Source organism: Felis catus, chromosome A3 (genome assembly GCF_018350175.1).
Source record: "Felis catus isolate Fca126 chromosome A3, F.catus_Fca126_mat1.0, whole genome shotgun sequence".
Lineage (NCBI taxonomy): Eukaryota > Metazoa > Chordata > Mammalia > Carnivora > Felidae > Felis > Felis catus.
The window spans coordinates 133,562,075-133,582,338 of record NC_058370.1 but is presented as its reverse complement, the minus strand read 5'-3'; the positions used below and the strand labels follow the sequence as shown (position 1 = coordinate 133,582,338).

At 42.3% G+C, this 20,264-nt stretch overlaps 1 protein-coding gene across 4 annotated transcripts in view; it reads left to right on the top strand.

Annotated features, from left to right (window-relative positions):
• Nucleotides 1-99: 99 nt before the first annotated feature.
• CPSF3 (cleavage and polyadenylation specific factor 3) overlaps nt 100-20,264 on the top strand; it is a 39,090-nt gene continuing 18,925 nt past the window's right edge. For 2 of the 4 annotated variants that reach the window (XM_011281328.4, XR_002155267.3), the window contains exons 1-10: nt 100-299; nt 4,722-4,785; nt 5,860-5,957; nt 7,054-7,182; nt 8,406-8,583; nt 9,743-9,832; nt 10,287-10,437; nt 16,744-16,919; nt 18,172-18,330; nt 19,238-19,384. In XM_011281328.4, coding sequence (XP_011279630.1) covers nt 250-299; nt 4,722-4,785; nt 5,860-5,957; nt 7,054-7,182; nt 8,406-8,583; nt 9,743-9,832; nt 10,287-10,437; nt 16,744-16,919; nt 18,172-18,330; nt 19,238-19,384 — 1,242 coding nt within the window. In that variant the 5' untranslated portion in view covers nt 100-249. Of the gene's footprint in view, nt 300-327; nt 4,574-4,721; nt 4,786-5,859; nt 5,958-6,239; nt 6,557-7,053; nt 7,183-8,405; nt 8,584-9,742; nt 9,833-10,286; nt 10,438-16,743; nt 16,920-18,171; nt 18,331-19,237; nt 19,385-20,264 lie in introns of those variants that run through there. The other 2 variants (XM_019827943.3, XM_045054990.1) reach the window with 2 other exon arrangements.

Here is a 20,264-nt window from a genome sequence, read left to right as displayed (position 1 = left end):
GACGTCGCGCAGGCGCAGAACTGACCCCGCCCCAGGTTTCCGGACTCCGCCGAGGGGAGGAACCTCGCGTCCCGGTTTCTCCGACCGGAAGTCGGGGGGAGGAGCTTAGTGTCGCGGGCGCCGGAGGGCCGGAAGTTGTGCTCTGGATGGATGGGCTTCTCCTACCTGTGGTTCCCCGAGGTTCTGCTTCCAATTTAGAAAGACTCCGTGACCTGATCCTCAGCCCCGCTTCGCCTTCAGACTTCCGAGATGTCTGCGATTCCTGCTGAGGAAAGTGACCAGCTGCTGATCCGACCCCTGTAAGGGACCAGCGCGAGAGGGAATGAAGCCACGGGCTGTGAGAGGCGAGGAGGGGTAACCGGATGTTTGGCCGCCTCAGTCGCCCGCCCGCACGCTCGCAGGCCTCGGGAGTCTGCCCTTGGTCCGCAGTGGCGGGCCAGGCCTCTCGGGCTGAAGGGGTTTGGAGAACTGTGGATCGGAACGGGCCTGCTAGGTTGAATGGGACTTTGCTTTTTCTTCAGTCTCAGGGGAGAGTGTGTGGGAGTTGGGGGCGGGAAAAGATGTCTCTTTGGGCCGCTGGGCGCTTTCCTAGACGCTAAAGAGTGGAAGCGGCAATGCAGATGACGGCAGGATGAGACGAGGACCTGGGTTAAGCTCTGGCAGGTGTGAAGAAGAGCCAGATCTGTTTCTTACGTTACCTCCAGGACTTGACATTTGCCAGGATGTGAAAGAGGAAATAAATGAGCTCTGAGTTTTGACCTTCTGACTTCAGACCCCAGCAGAATAAGGAAGGGAGAAAGAGGAGAAAGAGCAGAGATGTGAAGGACAAAAACTCAAACCTTAATTGTCCACGAGAGAAGGCTAGTCTTTGAGTGGAGCTGGCCTTCTGCCAGAGAAACACTTCACAGATCTAGAATGCTGCTTAGAACTTAGACAAAGCGGAGAACTTTGTCCTAGAGATGAGCGGTTTGCGTTCACAAATGCGTGTTTAGGTAGAAGTTAGCATCGCATTAACTCGTGCATTTTTCAAAAGGTAGACAGTGTCTCTGCATCCATCCAGTAAGGATTAGTTGAGCACCTACCGGAGACATAACAGGTTCCCTACTGCTTAGTTCACGCCTGTCCTCTCTCCCTGTGTTCAGCGAACACTGAGCAAGTGTCAAGCATCACACTAGGCACTAAGACAGCGCTGAGTTAACTGAATTCACTCTTTTGGTAGGAATAGCAACGCGAAGTGAAAAGTTCTGAAGAGATCATTTAGAACAATAGGAGACCATTACTTCGGGATCAGACGTGGAATTCAGTCCCTACTCTCATTTGCTAGGACAGCAACCTCACTGAACCCATTTCTTCACGTTTAAATAATATAGCAACACATTGCAAGGAGTGAAGCTCATAGTAGGTGCTCAGTAAATGGTAACTCTTAGAAGAGTACCGATAGGCATTGCACTGAGTACTGGGAGACTACGGAAAAGGGATTTCTAACAAGCTGACAAGCAAAACCTAGCTCCCGTATCCCGGCGGATGCAGTGCTGAGTCCTAAAGAATAAGTAGGAATTAAAGACCGGTAAAGTGTCGGGCAAGGATGTTCCAGGCAGAGGAAGTGGCCCATGTGAAAAAGAGTGGTCACAGTGTGTGGCTGGTTTCCTCATGGCTGTGGCTGAAAGATGAGCTGGTGAGGTGGGAGAAAGGCTGTCAGGGACCAGTTTATGAAGGACTCTGTATACATACTAAGGAGTTTGGGTGTTTGTCATGTCAGTTCTAGAGAGCCAATGAAGGCTTTAAGCACGGATGAGATACAGTGGGAATTCGGCTTTAGGAAGATCGCTCCTAAGGATCTTCTCGCTTTAGGAAGATCTCTCCTAAGATCCCTCCTTTAGGAAGATCTGCTCCAGCAGTGTAGCAGATGAGTGAGTTCAGTGGAGGGAATCCAGGAGGAATGTAATGGAAATAATCCAAGTAAAAAGCAGTGAGGGCTTGGCAGGAATGAGATGAGCATTGAATGAATTGGAAAGTAGGTTTCAGAGAGTAAGGAGGTGACATCTTTACAGCTTTGTAGCTGATCAGATGTATTGGAAGGGGCAGTTGTGGAGAGGAGTGTTAGGAGGTCTTGGGTTCCTAAGCTGAGCAGCTGGTAAGGGGTCGTGTTAGTCACTTGAGTACAGGAGCTGGGGCAATTCTGGAATAAAGGTGGGAGTTCTGCTGTGTTATAACAGCTTTATTGAGATACGATTTACACATACCATATGGCTCGTTAAAAGTGTACAATTCAGTGGTTTCTAGTATATTCAGAGTTGTAAGACCATCACCACTAATTCCAGAGCATTGTCATCATGCCGAATATAAGCTCTGTACCCATTAGCAGTCACCCCCATGTCCTCCCAACTTCCCCAGCTCCTGGCCACCATTACTCTGCTGTCCTTCTCTACAGATTTGCCAATTCTGGACATCTCACTTAAATGGGATCATATGTAACCTTTTGTGACTGGCTTTGACTTCTTTCACTTAGCCTTATGTTTCCAAGGTTTATAATTTGGAAGTTTTTGTCATTCAGCAAGAATTTCTTGAGATTTACTGCATACCAGGCGCTACAGCTAAATAGTGTAAGAAAGACAATGTCTCTGCTCTTAGGGAGCCTTCATTTTAATAGAAACAAACCGTAAGTAAGTGGATATAGTAACCTCGTGTTAGTATAAATGTTGTGATAGGTAGAGTTGTGCGAAGGGCAAAGGAGAGGAGGTAGTCAAGAGGAGGCCTCAGAAGGTGACATTTGGACGGAGATCCAAAGGAGCCAATCGTGTCAACATCTGAGGGCAGAACATTCTAGGGAAAAAGAGCAAGGACAAGGGACTTGAGGTGAAGACGAGTTTGGCGTATTTGGCCATGAGGTGCCTGTGGGATTTGCCAGTAGAAATACCTAACTGCCTACAAGTACAGACTTGGAACTCATCAGCATGTCACACGTGTGGGACCGAAGATCACGGAGCCTGAGAAGAGGGCCGAGGAGAGGCCCGCGCACTGTCAACGTGTGAAGTGTGGGCAGAGGCCTGTGAGTGTAGGGAATCTCCAGAGGAAAACCAATGAGGCAGAGGAGAGCGTGACTCAGAAACACCAAGGGAGAAGAGCCCAAAATCCCAGGCCGGCTTGAACGGCGAGGAGCCGCCGAGAGGCCAGCGGCAGGGAGTGTGCGGGGCTCTCAGGAGGCGGCCGTGCAGAGGAGTGGCGTGGGAACCGAGGGGAATCAGAAAGGAGGCCTTTTAATGTTAGGGTGAGAACGCCGCAGCAGGTCTGGGTCGTGATGCAAAAGTAGGCGGGAGGGGAGGCGTCCAGGGCCTCCGGAGGACAGAGCGTGCAGAGCGGACATCCGTGGTGGCAAGGTCAGCCTTGGACAGAAAGAGAGCTCTGTTGTGTTGCTACAGGAGAAATGGAGGGGAAATATGTGGGTTAGTTGGGAGGTGAAGTTGAGGAAACTGGCAAACAAGCTGTATTTTTTTTAACATTTATTTATTTATTTTGGAGAGACAGAAAGAAACAGTGTAAGCGCGGGAGGGGGAGTCACAGAATCCGAAGCAGGCTCCAGCTGTCAGCCCAGAGCCCAATGTGCGGCTCGAACCCACGAACCATGAGACCATGACCTGAGCCGAAGGCTGAGCCCCCCAGGCGCCCCTAAGCTGTATGTTTTTTGATGCAGAGAAGGCCCCTGCCTCAAGTGAAGAAGAAAGAAGGTTGGGAAAGTTAGGAAAGACGACAAAGTTTGAAATCGTCGCTGTGGAAACTCTTAAGAGAAAACTGAGCTGGGGACACCTAAGAAGTTGCCTAGAGGGCCAGTTAACGTGGGCGGCCAGGAACTCATGGCAGCACCACGGTTGTTTGATTTTTGCTCATCAGAGTCCCCCTGGATGGTAGGATCTCCATTTGGAGATGGAGCCGCCCCATGTCTGTCTCCCAGTGAGTGGACCGAGGTCCTCGAAGTCAGGGTCCGTGTAACAGGCATTTCCGTATGCGAGGCACGTAGAGTACAGTGTTTGACGTTCAGGGAGTGAATTCAGTGTTAGCTAGAACGGGTGGGAAAAGGCATCAGAGAAGGTGAGGGACTGGAAAAATGGGTGGGGCTTAGCTTCAAGTGCATCTTAGGATAATTGGAAATTAAGGCTCTTTTACTCATTTAGGGAGAAAGGAGAATAGCCTAATCACTTGGCATCCAGCACCCTGAAATAACAAACTAGAGGGAAAAGGGACTGAGGTTCACAGCCAGGAATAAAATAAGTCTATTTAAATCTAAGCTATGTAGTAAATGCATGATTTTCCTAAAGAAAATGAAAGAATTTGGAAGTTCTTACGGGTTCACACTCAAGTGCTGATCCTAAAAGTATGACCAGATAATCTGCATAACCGCTAGATTGCATTTCCGTTAACATCATAATTTAGCCCTAACATTCCGAAGATTGGATTTAACCTTGGGCTTCACGTATCTGCACCGTCTCCTCTCAAGTTTTAGCAACTGCCAAATCCCTGAACTCCCAAGGGTTGAGTTCCATCTTTTCCCACACTGACACCGCTCTTCCCTATCTTTGTAAGTTTCTAGAACTCTTACCTGCCTCAGATAAGTGTTATCATCAAAATGGGGCACTATTTAAGTTGTGAAAAAGAAAGTTTGGATTTATTGGGCTTGATTTTGGTTGTTTCTAATCATTTTTACTTCTCCCCTTGAATGTTTGCAGTGGAGCTGGGCAAGAAGTAGGAAGATCATGTATTATCCTGGAGTTCAAAGGAAGAAAAATAATGGTAATTATTTTGTAGGGAGGTTAATAGTACAGCTGTGTCTGCATTGGGGGTTAGGTCTTTCCTGGTACTGTAGCTGTCTGTTCAGCTCCCAGAAAAATGTCATAGTTTGTATATGTAGCCTGTGCTGCGTAATGTTAATGTGAATAACGTAGACTTCTGTTTAGTAATTTGACGAAACATTAAGTTAACTGAGAAGATGTATTCTAAAATTGTAAAATTGTCAACCAGGTCCCTCTTCTGCTCATGGAGGGTCGGGTCAAACCAACTGGCCCCACCCGCCGTGGAGGACAGCCAAGGAACTGAGTGCCGGAACAGGTGCAGAGCCCCAGCCACCCCCATGCTGCCCGGGATGATAGAGCCCTGGTTCGGCAGTGTAGATACCGAAGTTTGGGGGCCCCCGACCTTGGGCAAGGCAGTCTGCCCCTCTATGCCCATTTCCTTGTCTGAAAGACGGGAGATGATCTACAGAGTCCTCACTAGAAAGGCATTTCAGTGGCTCATCTTGTTCCTGTGGTTCCACTCCTCTTGCTTCTCCCAATCATTAAAGAACAGGCATACGCCAGATACTGTCATCTTTTTAGTCATTTATTGTATGAAAGTAATGCCCCCAAAATGAGTAGGTAACTCATTAATGACTGACTTTTAAGAACTCATTCCCTAATACGTTAAAATACTTACGTTGCCCTGACCCGGTCAGTTTCCCATTTTTGATTAGCATCTTCTCACAATAGTCAGGTCTGGTAGTAGTGAATCTCTGAACTTAAAATGCCCCCCATGTTCTGATAACCAAGGTTTTTGAAAAAGAGTTCGTGCATTGTTAGTTTGCATTCACAAAACCAGCTGAAGGGAAGGTGTCTTAGATCTTGTTTCCTATGACTGAAATGTGGCTGTGTTTTATGTTTGAGAAGTTAGAATTGTTAACGGCATCTGTGCCACGTTGACTAAGGACTGGATTCCAGATGTCAGTGTATACAGTCCGTCTCGATGGCGTGTGTGACGGATTTGTTATAAATACTGTTTATTAAATAAGTTTTAATAACGTGTAGGAAACTGTGATCCTTTTTTCTCTTTCAGTTGGACTGCGGGATCCACCCTGGCCTGGAAGGAATGGATGCGCTTCCTTATATTGATTTAATTGACCCCGCTGAGATTGATCTCCTGTTAATTAGTCAGTAGGTCCTTTTCTTTACTCATGACATGGTTTTTCAAGAACTTTCACTCTAAAGATCATTATCAGATTTTAAGACTACTAGGAATCATATTGCAGTCCCTCTTGGCATCATGGGTTTGAGACACTTATGGGGCTCTTGGGTGGCTCATTGGGTTAAGCATCTGACTCTTGACCCCGGGTCAGGTCATGCTCTCACGGTTCACGAAATCAAGCCCTGCATCAGGCTCTGTGCTGACAGAATGAAGCCTGCTTGGGATTCTCTCTCTCTCCCTCTTTCTCTCTGCCCCTCCTCCATTCCTGCCCCCTTGTGTGCACATGTGCGCGCGCTCTCTCTCTCTCTCTCACTCACTCAGAATAAATAAATTTGACTTTAGAGACACTTATTCTGAAAAACTTACTTTCCTGCTTGTAGAGTACGTGAGAAAGAGATAGCATACACTTTGGATCACTGTAAAACTTGAGACCAAGAAAGCCCTTTCGCAGAATATCTCCTTGAGGTCACTGTTCTTGACGCACTTTAGAGGAGCTTCATTTGTGAATGTTTTGGCTTCATACCACTGAAGTGCTTATTATGATTCTGGCTGTCAAGAGGAGGTTTGGGTATGTTCCTCCTTCTGTAATTATCATTGGTAAATGTTTTGATGTTTAAAAAATACTTCCAGTGTCGTCTGTATGGTAGACCTGGATGCATTGTTCCTTCCCTCTGCGTATAACCTAGCCTTGGTGTTCTGAAAGTATCCATATGCAGTTGTTACATAGAACTTTGCTGCACAGTCAGCAGCAGTTTTTTTCAGGTGGTATTTGATGGATAATACTTTAAGAATTGACAGAATCTGGGGCGTCTGGGTGGCTCAGTCGGTTAAGCGTCCGACTTCAGCTCAGGTCACGATCTCGCGGTTCGTGAGTTCAAGCCCCGCGTCGGGCTCTGTGCTGACGGCTCAGAGCCTGGGGCCTGTTTCCGATTCTGTGTCTCCCTCTCTCTCTCTGACCCTCCCCTGTTCATGCTCTGTCTCTCTCTGTCTCAAAAATAAATAAACGTTAAAAAAAATTTTAAATAAAAAAACAGAATTGACAGAATCTTCTTGTTTCTTTTTAAGTTTCCATCTGGATCACTGTGGAGCTTTGCCCTGGTTTCTACAGAAGACAAGTTTCAAAGGAAGGACATTTATGACTCACGCTACAAAAGCTATTTATAGATGGCTTCTCTCAGATTATGTCAAAGTTAGGTAAATACCTCTATTAGATTTATACAGGGATTTGATTCTACAGAATACATATAGTTCAAGATATGGACCTTTTTATCTTTTGAAGTGAGACAGTCTTTTTATTCACAAGGATGTCATTCATTTGTCAGTGTCAACTCCTCAGATACCCAGCATGTACCTAGCACCTTCCTGGCCATAAAGTCTTTATGAACTTTTTACATCCTTTTGAATCTTTGTAATTTAAGTGAATTATAAGGTATGCTAGCAGTATTCTATAAACAGAATTTTATGATTTTATTAAAATTTAAGATCAGGTACATGATACAGTGACATATACTGAAATGTTATTTTAGATTATTTGATCAAAGCACATTACCGTCAGAAATGAAAAAGTTTCCCGAGGAAGGTTTTTCCAGTTTTAAGAGGATAATCAGACAAGCTACAAGTATTTTTGTGATACGTACAGCATACGTTTTTAGCCTTAGAAAGCTTACTGTTTAATTTGTATATTCCAGGAGTAGCTTGGATACAATTTATTACTCTTCACATATAAATACAAAAGAATGGAGGAGGTGCCCTTAGTAATAATTATTCTGCTTAACACTTGAATGATATTTACCATGTGCAGACACAGTCCGCACTCCTCAGCATGTGAACTCATTTAATCTTCATATCAACTTCATGATGCACGTTCTGTTAAGAATCCCATTGTCCAGGTGATGGACCGGAGGCACAGAGAGGCTAGGTGACGTGCCTGTGATGGTCATAGTAAGAAACAAAGCTACGATTTAGACCCAGGCAATCTGGCACTGGAGTCCGTGTCCTAGCCACCACTCCCTTTTGCTTTTTTGGAAGGACATTAGTATAATTTTCAGGAGAAAACTTAACACTACCCTTTTTAGAGAAATCTCACATCCTGATATGAGAATCTCTGTTCAATGTATATGAGCGAGTGTGTCACTGGGGAGTGTCGGGGCAGAAAAAGACGTGGAGAAATACCATCATAGAGTACTTTGCCTTAATTTACTATGTACTTTGCTTAAAATCATGTTTTGTAGCTGTATACACCAAACATTTTTATTATTATAATTGCAGAATTAAAAAATGTCCGAGAGATTCTAAATAGTGTAATCCATGAGGTGAAATAACTTTGTGGCTCCTTCATTCACAGACAGTCTCTGAGTTTCAAGAGTTTAAAAAATCTGACTTTCAGTTTTTTCTCGTTGACATCTTTGACAATTTAGTAACATATCAGCAGACGACATGCTGTACACGGAGACAGATTTGGAAGAGAGCATGGACAAAATCGAAACCATCAACTTTCATGAAGTTAAAGAAGTTGCAGGAATCAAGTTTTGGTGTTACCATGCAGGCCACGTTCTAGGAGCTGCCATGTTCATGATTGAGATCGCGGGCGTGAAGGTACTTTTGCTCTGGCAACTTCCTCCCCAGAAGTAATGAGTGCAGAGCTTTGTGCCAGCAAGCGATACTGAAGAAATTTCCTTAAGACTTGCAGAGTGCTACACAGTGAAACATAGGATAAAATTAAATTGAGACTTCTTCCTCTTAAATATCACAGTTCATACCCCCACGGTACAACTTCCTCTATCGCGACTATAAAGAGTAAAATAAGCTCCTTAAAAGACTAACGTACTTTCACAATATTATGGGATCAGTTCCTTTCCAGCGTCCTTTAGGAGAATGATGAGGGCAGAACTTTCTTCCTGGCTGCACCTGTTTAACAGCAAACTGTGATTTGGCATTCACGGGTAAGCCCCTGAAGGGGGTGCTGCGTGAGTGACAGGTGTTAATCAGAACAGATCCTTGCCGCCATCCTTGAGGAAAAAAGACAAAGGGAGTCAATGAACTTGTCAAAGACTGGTGGATGGCCGCACCAGCACTTACTTCCAGTGCACGTTGGATCACTTGGGGAGCCTTATTAAAAACACTCACTGAATCAATTTGAGGGTGTGGCTTTGCCCTTTTTTTTTTTCTTTTTAAGTTTTCTAGGTGATTCCTATGTGTAGGCAGAGCTGAGAATCCATGCTCCGGCGTAATATTGTCCTGAATAGTTAGCAGCTGCTCAGAGATGTGAAACGTTTACATATCGAGTTATACTAAGTATTGCTAAATCATTTATCCTTACTGTTTGCTCAGAGGCACAAAAAATAAGTAGAGAATAACACTAAGGCAGATCGATATTCTCATGTGAAATTTGGTGTTTATCCTCCATTTTAGATGGTTTTTCCATATACCTCAGTAGATTTCTTCCCTCATCATGCCCTTTTCCTCTTGGGTGTTCAGAGCACCTTCTCAAGTTTATTAATACACAGGTTACCTGTGCTGGATGCGTCTGGGAGTGTATCGTTCCCCCAAGTTAAGAGGGAATAATTGAAACACTGGATGGTTTATGACTGAACTTAGTTATACACTTTGAATTATTAATATTGTATCTAAGTTTCATCCCTTGTGGGCTGTTGTTTCTACTGAAATTCACCTTCAGATTTTATGATCTAAATATATTTACTAGTAAAACAAAGCCTTCCAAATCCTGACTTTCTAGCTCTATTTTTTTTCACAGCTTTTGTACACAGGTGATTTCTCAAGACAAGAAGATAGACACTTAATGGCAGCTGAAATTCCTAATATTAAACCTGACATTCTCATTATTGTAAGTATTAGTGTGGTGTATTTTATTTATTTGCTTAAATGTTTATTTGTTTATTTTGAGAGAGAGAGGGCGAGAGAAAGTGTGGGTGGAGGAGGGGCAGAGAGAGAGAGGAAGAAAGAGAATCCCAAGTTGGCAGCTCAGAGCCGACATGGGCCTTGAACCCACAAACTGTAAGATCATGACCTGAGCCAAAGTTGGATGCTTAACCAACGCCACCCCAGGCGTCCCAGTCCTGATGCCATTTTCTAAAAGTCTCTTACTGCTTGGCCAGATCTGAATTCTAACATTTTTATTTGCTCTTTTTTTCCAATTAGTATTATAACAGTATGTGTTCAAGTAAATGGCATGTTAATGGAGAAACGAGTCACTTTGCTTCTGCATTTTATTGATGTTTCACTTTTGTATTCTTTGAGAATCGTCAATCTTGGTCTCCTACTTCTAATGTGTTATTTAGGAATCTACGTATGGGACGCACATTCATGAGAAGCGTGAAGAGAGAGAAGCAAGATTCTGTAACACCGTTCATGACATTGTAAACAGAGGGGGCAGAGGCCTCATTCCCGTCTTTGCTCTTGGAAGGGCTCAGGAGCTGCTCTTGATCTTAGGTATGCTTTTCCTTTTTATTTGGGGGATTTTCATAATCTTGGAGTGTGGCTCTATCAAGATAATTGCCTGGCCTTGGCTAGATCATTCTGTCTTTCCAGGCTTCAGTTTCTGCATCTAAAAGCAGATGTGGAGCTATAAAAGCCCCGAGAAACAGTGGCCCTTGGGCGCTGCTACTGGGAATATAAATATTTCCCCCTTCTGGTTGCCATCAGCCTCAGAATTCTCTGCAGTGAGCTCAGAAGTCCGAAAAACCTGCTACCCTTTGATCCAGCAGTACCACGTGTGGGAAATAAATGATGTAAAGACAATTTTATGAATAAGAGTAATCATTGCTTCAGTATTTTTAAAGAAATATCATGTTAGTAAATATCACCTTGTAGGAAAAAATCATGTCACAGATGAGTAATTATATGTTGGCACATAAAATGCATATGGACATATATAAAATATATATAATTGGACCAGTGGGCCTGGGCGGCTTTCGGTTAAACGTCTGACCCTTGATCTCAGCTCAGGTCTTGATCTCAGGATCGTGAGTTCAAGCCCCACAGACCCTACCTAAAAAAAAAAAAAAAGAAAGAAAAAGGAAAAAATTAATTGGAATCAGAAGGTTAGAGTTCAGAACAGTATGTTCTCTGATCCTATTTAAAAATATACAAATAGGGCTGCCTGGCGGGCTCAGTTGGTAGAGCATGAGACTTTTGATCTTGAGATTCTAAGTTCGATCCCCACGTTGGATGTATAGGTTACTTAAGACTAAAATCTTAAAAAACAATACACCAGTGACTGGAAAGATGTTAAGCCTGCGTAATGAGAAAGTGGATGATTTCTTTTTTTATTTTCTGCTTTTCTCTACTTTGCAAATACTTCAATGAGCATGTATAAATTTTTGGGTACCACTCTTTGCATGTATTTATATTTAACGATTCTAACTCAGACATTCTGTGGTGCTATTTGGGGAAAGCACTCTTCTTAAAGACTGAGCGCCTTGTGTGTAAAGAGCTTCAGTGCAAAGAACTAGAAATGGTCACATCAAGCTGTTGCTCTCAGCTCTCCCATCTCTAGGATGATGCGGATAAGTCTGTCCCTGTTACACTGACAAGGAAAACAAGGAAAAACGGAGTAAATGACCTCAGCTCGAAAGCTGATCTGTGAGAGAGATCAGACACAGTAGGACTGCATTTTCTGCGCCCTAAGCCAATCCAATGTTCTTTTGCTCCTTTTTTCTTAATTTTTTTTTAACGCTTATTTATTATTGAGAGAGCGAGAGAGAGCATGAGCAGGGGAGGGGCAGAGAGAGGAGGAGACACAGAATCCGAAGGAGGCTCCAGACTCTGAGCCCGATGTAGGACTCAAAAAAACCCGCGAGATCATGACCTGAGCCGAAATCGGACACTTAAGTGACTGAGCCACCCAGGCGCCCCTCTTGCTTCTTTTTTTTTTTTTCTAACTGCAAGTCAAATTTGCCCCCAGAAGTCTCGAACTAAAACGTCTCCGTAACAAATTTGAAGAACAGAAGAAATTGGGAAGCTGAAGCCATGGCTGTTACCATCAAATTGGGTCACCAGATTCAGCACATAAAAATATAGGACACCCAGTTAAATTTTAACGTCAGAAAAATAATGAAGAATATTTTAGCACAAGTGTCTCAAAGATTTAGTAACGTATTTTTATACCGAAAATCTTGTGTTTTTTATCTGAAATTCAAGTTTAATTTGGCATTTGATAATTTTACCTGGCAAGTCTGCCATCAGAGCATATATTGCGATTCCTCCTCTATGCAATTGGTTGTCCCTTTTCCCCTAAATTCTCCCTTGTGATGTAGTATTAACAGAAAGAGGGCAGCCATTTGAATGAGTGGTTTCGAATCTCATCTGTGTTCTAACCGTGTGACCTTGGGCAAGTTACTCAACTTTTCTTTGATATTTAAAATGTATCCACAAAGATACACACACACACAAATAGGAGATGTGATGTGATCTTGGGATGCAGTAGGCAATGCAAGGTATTTGGGAAGTAAAAGAGTATGTGAAAACTTAGGCAGCATTAAAATTTTTAATTTCACCAGTAAAAACATGAGCAGAATAAAGCAAAGGGCGAAGCAGGAAATATATTTGTAACCTACATGACAGAAGTCCCTGTCCTTATATAGAGTTTTTACTTATAAATCAAGTAGGAAAATACCATTCCCACACTCTTCAACCTTTTTCAGCCTCAGTTTCCTAATCTATAAGATAGAGATGAATTGTTTTAAAAATTAGAAATAATAAATGTAAATAGCATACTAGGCATTTAATGCATTTTCTAAATGCAGGTGCACCTAGGAGAACAAATGATACCTTTTGACCATGCTACTCTTATAATATTTTGGGATTTAATGAGAGTTTTCTCGTAAAATGAGCCTTCCTTTAAAGATACATTGTGTATGTTAGGGGCACCTGGGTGGCTCAGCGGTTGAGCGTCTGACTTTGGCTCAGGTCATGATCTCGCAGTTCATGGGTTCAGGCTCCATGTTGGGCTCTGTGCTGACAGCTCAGAGCCTGGAGCCTGCTTCGGATTCTGTGTCTCCCTCTCTCTCTGCCCCTCCCCTGCTCATGCTCTGTCTCTGTCTCTCTCTCTCTCTTTCAGAAATAACCATTAAAAAAAAAAAAAGAAACACAATTTGTAAGCATATATTGCCAACAGGTTTTGTTTATTTTTTTTAATGATTTGATGGTTTCTTTATTTTTTTATTAATTTTTTTAATGTTTATGTATTTTTGAGAGAGAGAAAAAAAAAAAAGAGTGTGAGTGTGGGAGGGGCAGAGGGAGAGACACAGAATCTGAAGCAGGCTCCAGGCTCTGAGCTGTCAGCACAGGGGCCCACGTGGGGCTCGTGGGACTTGAACTCATGAGCCATAAGATCCTGACCTGAACTGAAGTCAGATTTTTTTGAAGTCACATTCTTAACCGACTGAGCCACCCAGATACCCCGACAGATTTTGTTTATTATGAGAAACTGTTTAGCAGCTTTTCAAAAAAATATAGTCGTACAGTAATATTGTTTGTATGTATTCAGAAACTATTTTAACTCTTTTGACAGTCCTGTTTTATAACTGGCAAAGTGTAACTACACAAAGTCTAATTTTGATATGTCTTTGAAATATTGAGAATACATTTTTATTTAAAATTGTCACAGGATTTAGTCTCTCTAAGGTAATAAGTTATGGTCTGTTACTCAGCGTAAACTTCTACTGAGTCATTTTTAAAAGCTTCCACGTCAGGGCACCCGGATGGCTCAGTCCGTTAAGCGCTGACTTTGGTTTCAGCTCAGATCGTGGTCTCACTGTTAGTGAGTGTGAGTCCTGTGTCATGCTCCCCGTGGAGCCCAGAGCCTGCTTGGGATTCTCAGTCTCTCCCTGTCTATCTGCCCCTCCCCGCCTTGTGCTTGCTTTCTCTCTCTCTCAAAATTAATTAATTAATTAATTAATTAAAAAATAAAAGCTTCCATGGCTTGGGACTATGATCACAATCTTCTTTTTAGGTCTTGCACTAGTATTCAGAAATAAGTTTTGATGTTGTAAGTTTAAGTTAGTAAGGACCAGGCTAATTTTTTTTGAACTCTTTAAAACATAGTTATGTGCCACAAAATGAAAAGGCAACCTACTAAATGGGAGAAAATGTTTACAAATCATGCATCTGATAAAGGGTTAATATCCAAAATATATGAAGAACTTACACAGCTTAAAAAACGTGATTAAAAACAGGCAGGAGCCTGGAAGAAACATTTTTACAAAGAAGACATATAGATGGCCAACAGGCACATGAAAAGATACTCAGCATCACTAATCATCTAGGGAAATGCAAATCAGAACTACAGTGAGATACCGTCTGATACTTGCCAGATTGGCTATTATCAAAAAGACAAAGAAACAAAAAGATAAATGTTGGTCAGGATATAGAGAGAAGGAAACCGTCACACATTGTTGGTGGGAATGTGAATTGGTGCAGCCACTGAAAAACAGTGTGGAGTTTCCTCAAAAAATTAAAAAAAGAACTACCATACCATCCAGCAGTTCCACTTCTGGTTTTTGTGTTTTTTTTTAAGTTTATTTATTTTAAGAGACAGAGTGTGTGAAGGGCAGAGAGAGAGAGGGAGAGAGAGAGAATCCCAAGCAAGCTCTGCACTGTCAGCACAGAGCCTGATGCAGGGCTCGAACTCATGAACCAGGAGATCATGACCTGAGCCGAGATCAAGAGTCGGACACTGAACCGACTGAGCCACCAGGCACCCCTTCTACTTCTGGGTTTTTAACTGAAGAAAAGGAAAACACCAATTTAAAGACATATATGCACCCCTGTGCATTGCAGCGTTATTTACAGTAGCTAAGACATGGAAATGCCCCACGTGTTCATTGATGAATGAGTGGACAGAGAAGATGTGGCACGCATATACAGTGGAGAATGTGACTCCACCTTAGAAAAGAACAAAGTCTTGCCATGTGCAACAACATGGATGGAACTGGAGGGTATTGCATAGTGAAATAAGTCAGACAGAGAAAGACAAATACCGTATGACTTCACTTACGTGTACAGTCTAAAAAATAAAATGGGTGCCTAGGTGGTTCAGTCCATTAAGTGTCTGACTCTTAATTTCAGCTCAGGTCACTATCTCAACAGTTAGTGAGTCTGAGCCCTTCATTGGGCTCTGCATTAACAGCGAGGAACCTGCTTGGGATTCTCTCTCTCCCTCTCTCTGCCCCTCCTCTGCTTGAGCGCTCTCTCGAAATAAATGTGTTTTTTTAATCTTTTAAAAAATAATAAATAAACAAAGCCAAACAAACAGACTTATAGATACAGGAAACTGCTGGTTGCTGGAGGTGGGAGGGCTTAGGAGTCCAGCAAAATAGGTGAAGGGGATTAAGAGGTACAAACTCCCAGTTACAAGTAAGTTATGGAAATGTAACATACAGCATAGGAAATATGGTTAGTGATACTGTAATAATTTTGGCGACAGATGCTAGGTAGGGGATCATCTTGTAATGTATAAAAATATTGAATCACTGTGATGTACACCTGAAACTAATGGGATATGTCAATTATACTTTATACTTCAATTTGAAAGAAAAAAAAAAATGTTAGCCTAGCCGGGGCTGGGCCCTTAGGAAACCTTCAGAGCCTGACAGTCCCTTCCCTTGCTCTATTGTAGCTTCTGTACCTTGCATCAGAGCTAAAGCACAAGGGGGGCCAACATGTGTTGAATGAAGGGGCGTGCTTTCCAACCAGAGGCTGCATCCCAGGGCCTCGGGCCATCTGTTAGCATCAAATCCTAGCTTCCTGCATTCCAGTGCGTGATCTTGCGTCTTGGGCAAGTGGTTTGGTATTTCTGAGCTTCCGTTCCTTCTGTAAAATGTGGACTGTGCCCTCTGTGTGGTTGCAGACACCCTACGTGAGCCCTCTTCAGCACCCAGCGTAGAATCTGTGCTCAGGAAATAGCAGCTGCTGCTAGTGCAGCTAACTGTCCCCGCCACAGGACTACAGGGTCGCTAAAGGACACCAAGGGGCAGAAGTCGGAGTCTTGATTACAAGCAGCCTACAGCAGGCTGACTGACTAAAGCAGGAGGGAATGTACTGGAAGGTATTGGTGTCCCAGACTGTCCAGGAAAAATGGGAAGCAAGCCTGGAACAGGGCCCTTCCTGAAGGCAGGAGGCAAGATCCATTAGGAATGCGTCCCAGGAAGGAGTGCCCGCTACTTGTTACCTGGGTGTCCGCAGGCAGGGCCAAGCCTTGTGAGAGGCCTACCAGGTGCAGAGCCATGAGGACGAGGCCAACTGCGGGAGGGACCAGGAGGGACCAGAAGGGACCCTAAGAGAGGAAGTGGCCTGAAGGAAAACAAGCAAGGTCCGAGCCCAGCACCCCCACCCCTGGCTTTCCATCCCTGTGCATAGCAATGTCTTAAATGTGGCTTACCCTTAAGCAGGGTAATAATTACTGCAGACATAGCCGACACGTTGAACAAATTGTTGTGTCCTCGTAATTACAAATTGCATTTCTAACACTCCAGGGGGTTCCAAACCTTGATATCTTTGCTGTTAACACATAAATTAGTGATTTGTGGAAATTGCAAGAGAAGGATATATAGAGTTTTTTTTATTTCTATAAATATAGATATAAATCTATAGATACAGATTTATATACATATTTCAATGTTTTGATTTATTTCTTGATGTCTGAATTTCTTTAAATTAATTACATGTATCACTTATTATTTGAACTATTTATCCCACATAACAAAATGAAATTTGTTTCTGATGAAATCTCTCTAGATGAGTACTGGCAGAATCACCCAGAACTCCATGATATTCCCATATACTATGCGTCGTCTTTGGCCAAGAAGTGTATGGCAGTGTACCAGACGTACGTAAATGCCATGAACGACAAAATCCGCAAACAGATCAACATCAACAATCCCTTTGTGTTCAAGCACATCAGTAACCTCAAGGTGAGTGCTGAGGAAGAGGAAGGACCGGTAAACACAGAGAAGTCGATAGCACATTGATTCCGGGGCCGAGTCCTTTTGGCTGAGGTCTCGCCTTTTCTGTAGCAGGCACCATTTTCCTGCAGGAAAACAAAAATTTAGCAACTGGCATTCTCCTCTGCTTAAATCTTGCCAGTCGTTCCAAGTCTCCATTGGTTCTCAGTATTTACTATTGCTGAATAAGTTAGTCTCCCTGCCATAGAAACAGAAAGTCTTGATGAGAAAAATATCTTATGTTACGTCTTAACGTTTTTCTGTCCTTCCTCAAACCTAATCGTCTTTTTGATTTGCACTGCAAATTCCACGTATGAACATTTTCATATGTTTACTTTTCTAGAGCATTCAATAAAAGCTGATTTTCTTTAGTTAAAAAAATGTTGTTTTAAAAATATATTGTTTTATTGGGGTGCCTGGGTGACTCAGTTGGTTAAGCGTCCAACTTCGGCTCAGGTCATGATCTCATGGTTTGTGAGTTCGAGCCCCACATCAGGCTCTGTGCTGACAGCTTGGAGCCTGGAACCTGCTTCGGTTCTGTGTCTCCTTCTCTCTCTGCCCCTCCCCAACTTGTGCTCTGTCTCTCTATGTCTCTCAAAAAATAAATGTAAAAAAAATTTTTTTTAATATATATGTTGTTTTATTAAAGTTAATGCTATACTCTTAATAAAATAATGCCCCAAATAATTCAAGTGCTAGAAGTCATCTTCCAGTTGTAAGTGGGCTTTGTCCGTAAAGTATTATTTTTTAAGTTAATTGCTTAAGAACTAGAGCCAAGTTTTCCCTGGAAACAATGTTAAACTTTTTGGTTAGATTTTTTAGGCCAGCTCAAAATATTTGTGAAGTATGCAAAGCCATTGTGAGTGGGAAAGTTCTTTTGAAATTCTCTCTTGGGCAGATAGAAAGCCATTTGACTCTTACTTTTTTCCTGCCTGCCCACTAAGCAATGAAAATGGTCCTATAATAGCCCATTAACTACCAGTAGAAGGTTTAGAAGGACAGAGTGAACTAACTGCTTCTTATCACTTTGTTTTCCTTTCATTCCTAGCTTCAGTTGTTTAGGAACTGAGAAATTAGACTTAAAATGTTTGCTCGTCTCCGAGGTCCTTACAGTAGTGTGATCAATCTTTTCACCTACCTTTTCGTTATTCTTTAAAAATAAGGACAGCCTTGCCAAACCCTGGTGCTTAGCATGCTTTTCCCATTCCTTTTTCTCTCTTAGAGCATGGATCATTTTGATGACATTGGTCCCAGTGTCGTCATGGCCTCCCCGGGCATGATGCAAAGTGGCTTATCCAGAGAGCTCTTTGAAAGCTGGTGCACGGATAAGAGGAACGGCGTCATTATAGCAGGGTACTGTGTAGAAGGGACACTTGCCAAGGTCAGCTATGAGACCACTGTGTCATTCCTAATCAGAATTGCCAAGGTGGCACGTTAAAGTCTGAGAGGCACTTAATCTTGTTGCAGTAAAAAGTATGGAAAGGAACCTAGTTGAGACCAACAAAAACATGAATACCCTCATTCACTGAAGACGTTTACTAATATGTATTCTCTTGAAAAGCCGTAGAAGGTGTTTGGGTTGATTGCCCTTCTTCCTAACGATGCAGAATGGTTGATGTTAGCTCTTCGGGATGTACACATTGTGGGAAGTACGTGCAGAACTTTAGAAACAGTTTCTGAACATCCAAGCATCACATTCTCTTACCCCTGTTATCTATATAACTTGTCTTATTTCTCAAAATACATTGTGATTCCCAGGGCACCTGGGTGACTCAATGGGTTGAATGTCCAACTCTTGGTTTTGGCTCAGGTCATGATCTCACAGTTCAGGAGTTCGAGTCCCGCATCCATCTGTGCTGATGGCACGAGCCTGCTTGGGATTCTTTCTCTCAGAATAAATGAATAAATGTTTAAAAAATAAAATAAAATTGACTTCCAGAATAGAAGCACATCTGTTTGAAAAGCGACTTTACCAAGCAAGAGAATAGTTGGGAATACAAGTTTGGCTTGTATTGTACAATTGTACAAGTTAACAATTGTCACTTCCAGTATTTCAAATACATTGAAATTTAGTTAACCTGCCTGCTTTCCTGATTAAATATTTGCTTGCTCAAGAAAATAGGTATTTGATATTTACTAAGTCGCTATTAGAATGATTTTTGTGCTAAAGGTCCTAAATTTAATGTAAGAGTTTATGGCTGCATTAAAAAATAGAAAATGTCCCTTTTCTTTTCTGACTGGGTAGTTTATTTGTCTTGCTTTTTTAAATTTTTCTTTCTTTTTCACAGCATATCATGTCTGAACCAGAAGAAATCACTACCATGTCTGGACAGAAGTTACCACTGAAAATGTCTGTTGATTACATTTCTTTCTCTGCTCACACAGATTACCAACAAACCAGTGAATTTATCCGTGCTTTGAAACCGCCTCATGTGGTTAGTCTATGAATTTGATTTCTAACATTAAAGGGGAAAGAAACATACCCAAGAAACCGTAGCAGCTGGTTTTAAAGTCAAACACTGCTTGTCGCTCAGGTAGCCTTTCAACAGAGCACTTTTGCTTGTACTTGGATCTGACCTCTACAGCTCCCCTTTGAGTTAGGCAAGCTGTGCACTGTAATTTTCTCCACTTACCTGAGGTCACTTATCAGATCCACCAGATCCAGACCCAGTGCTCTTTCTATCCCTTTGTGTTGCCTCCCCAGTAACTTAAGAGCACAGGCTTTGCAGTATGCTGGTTTTGAATCCCCGTTCTATCCCTTACTTGCTGTGTAACCCTGGGCAAATTACTTATCCTCTCTGTACCCCATTTGTAAATAGGGATAACAATGCCTCATAAGGTTATTGTGAGGAAGGAGTGAGAGAACATATATATCTAAAGCATCTAAAATGGTGCCTGGCATGTAGTAAATGCTTAATAAGATGGAAAGAAGGGAAAGACAAGTCATGTAATGGTAGAAATTAAAGATCCAAATAGATATGAAACGTATTACATAGCTCCTTACTGATGTGCTTTGTTTATATTTTTAAGTTTCATGTAATTATGAAAATAACAATTATATTTTGGTGGGACTAGGGAGGGGATAAGAGGGAAAAGCTAAAAAAAACATGTATTTTTAATCAACAGAACACTCAGGGAATATGTGTCTGGGAAACAGATGAAGTGCCCTTTCTGAATGTATTTGCAAGTAGTTAGAGGAAATAGCCTTCTGCTAATTTTTTTTCCTTAAGTTTTTTTTTTTTTTTTTATCGTGGCAAAATATATATAACATAAAGCTTGTAATTTTAACCATTTTTTAAGTGTACAATTCAGTGG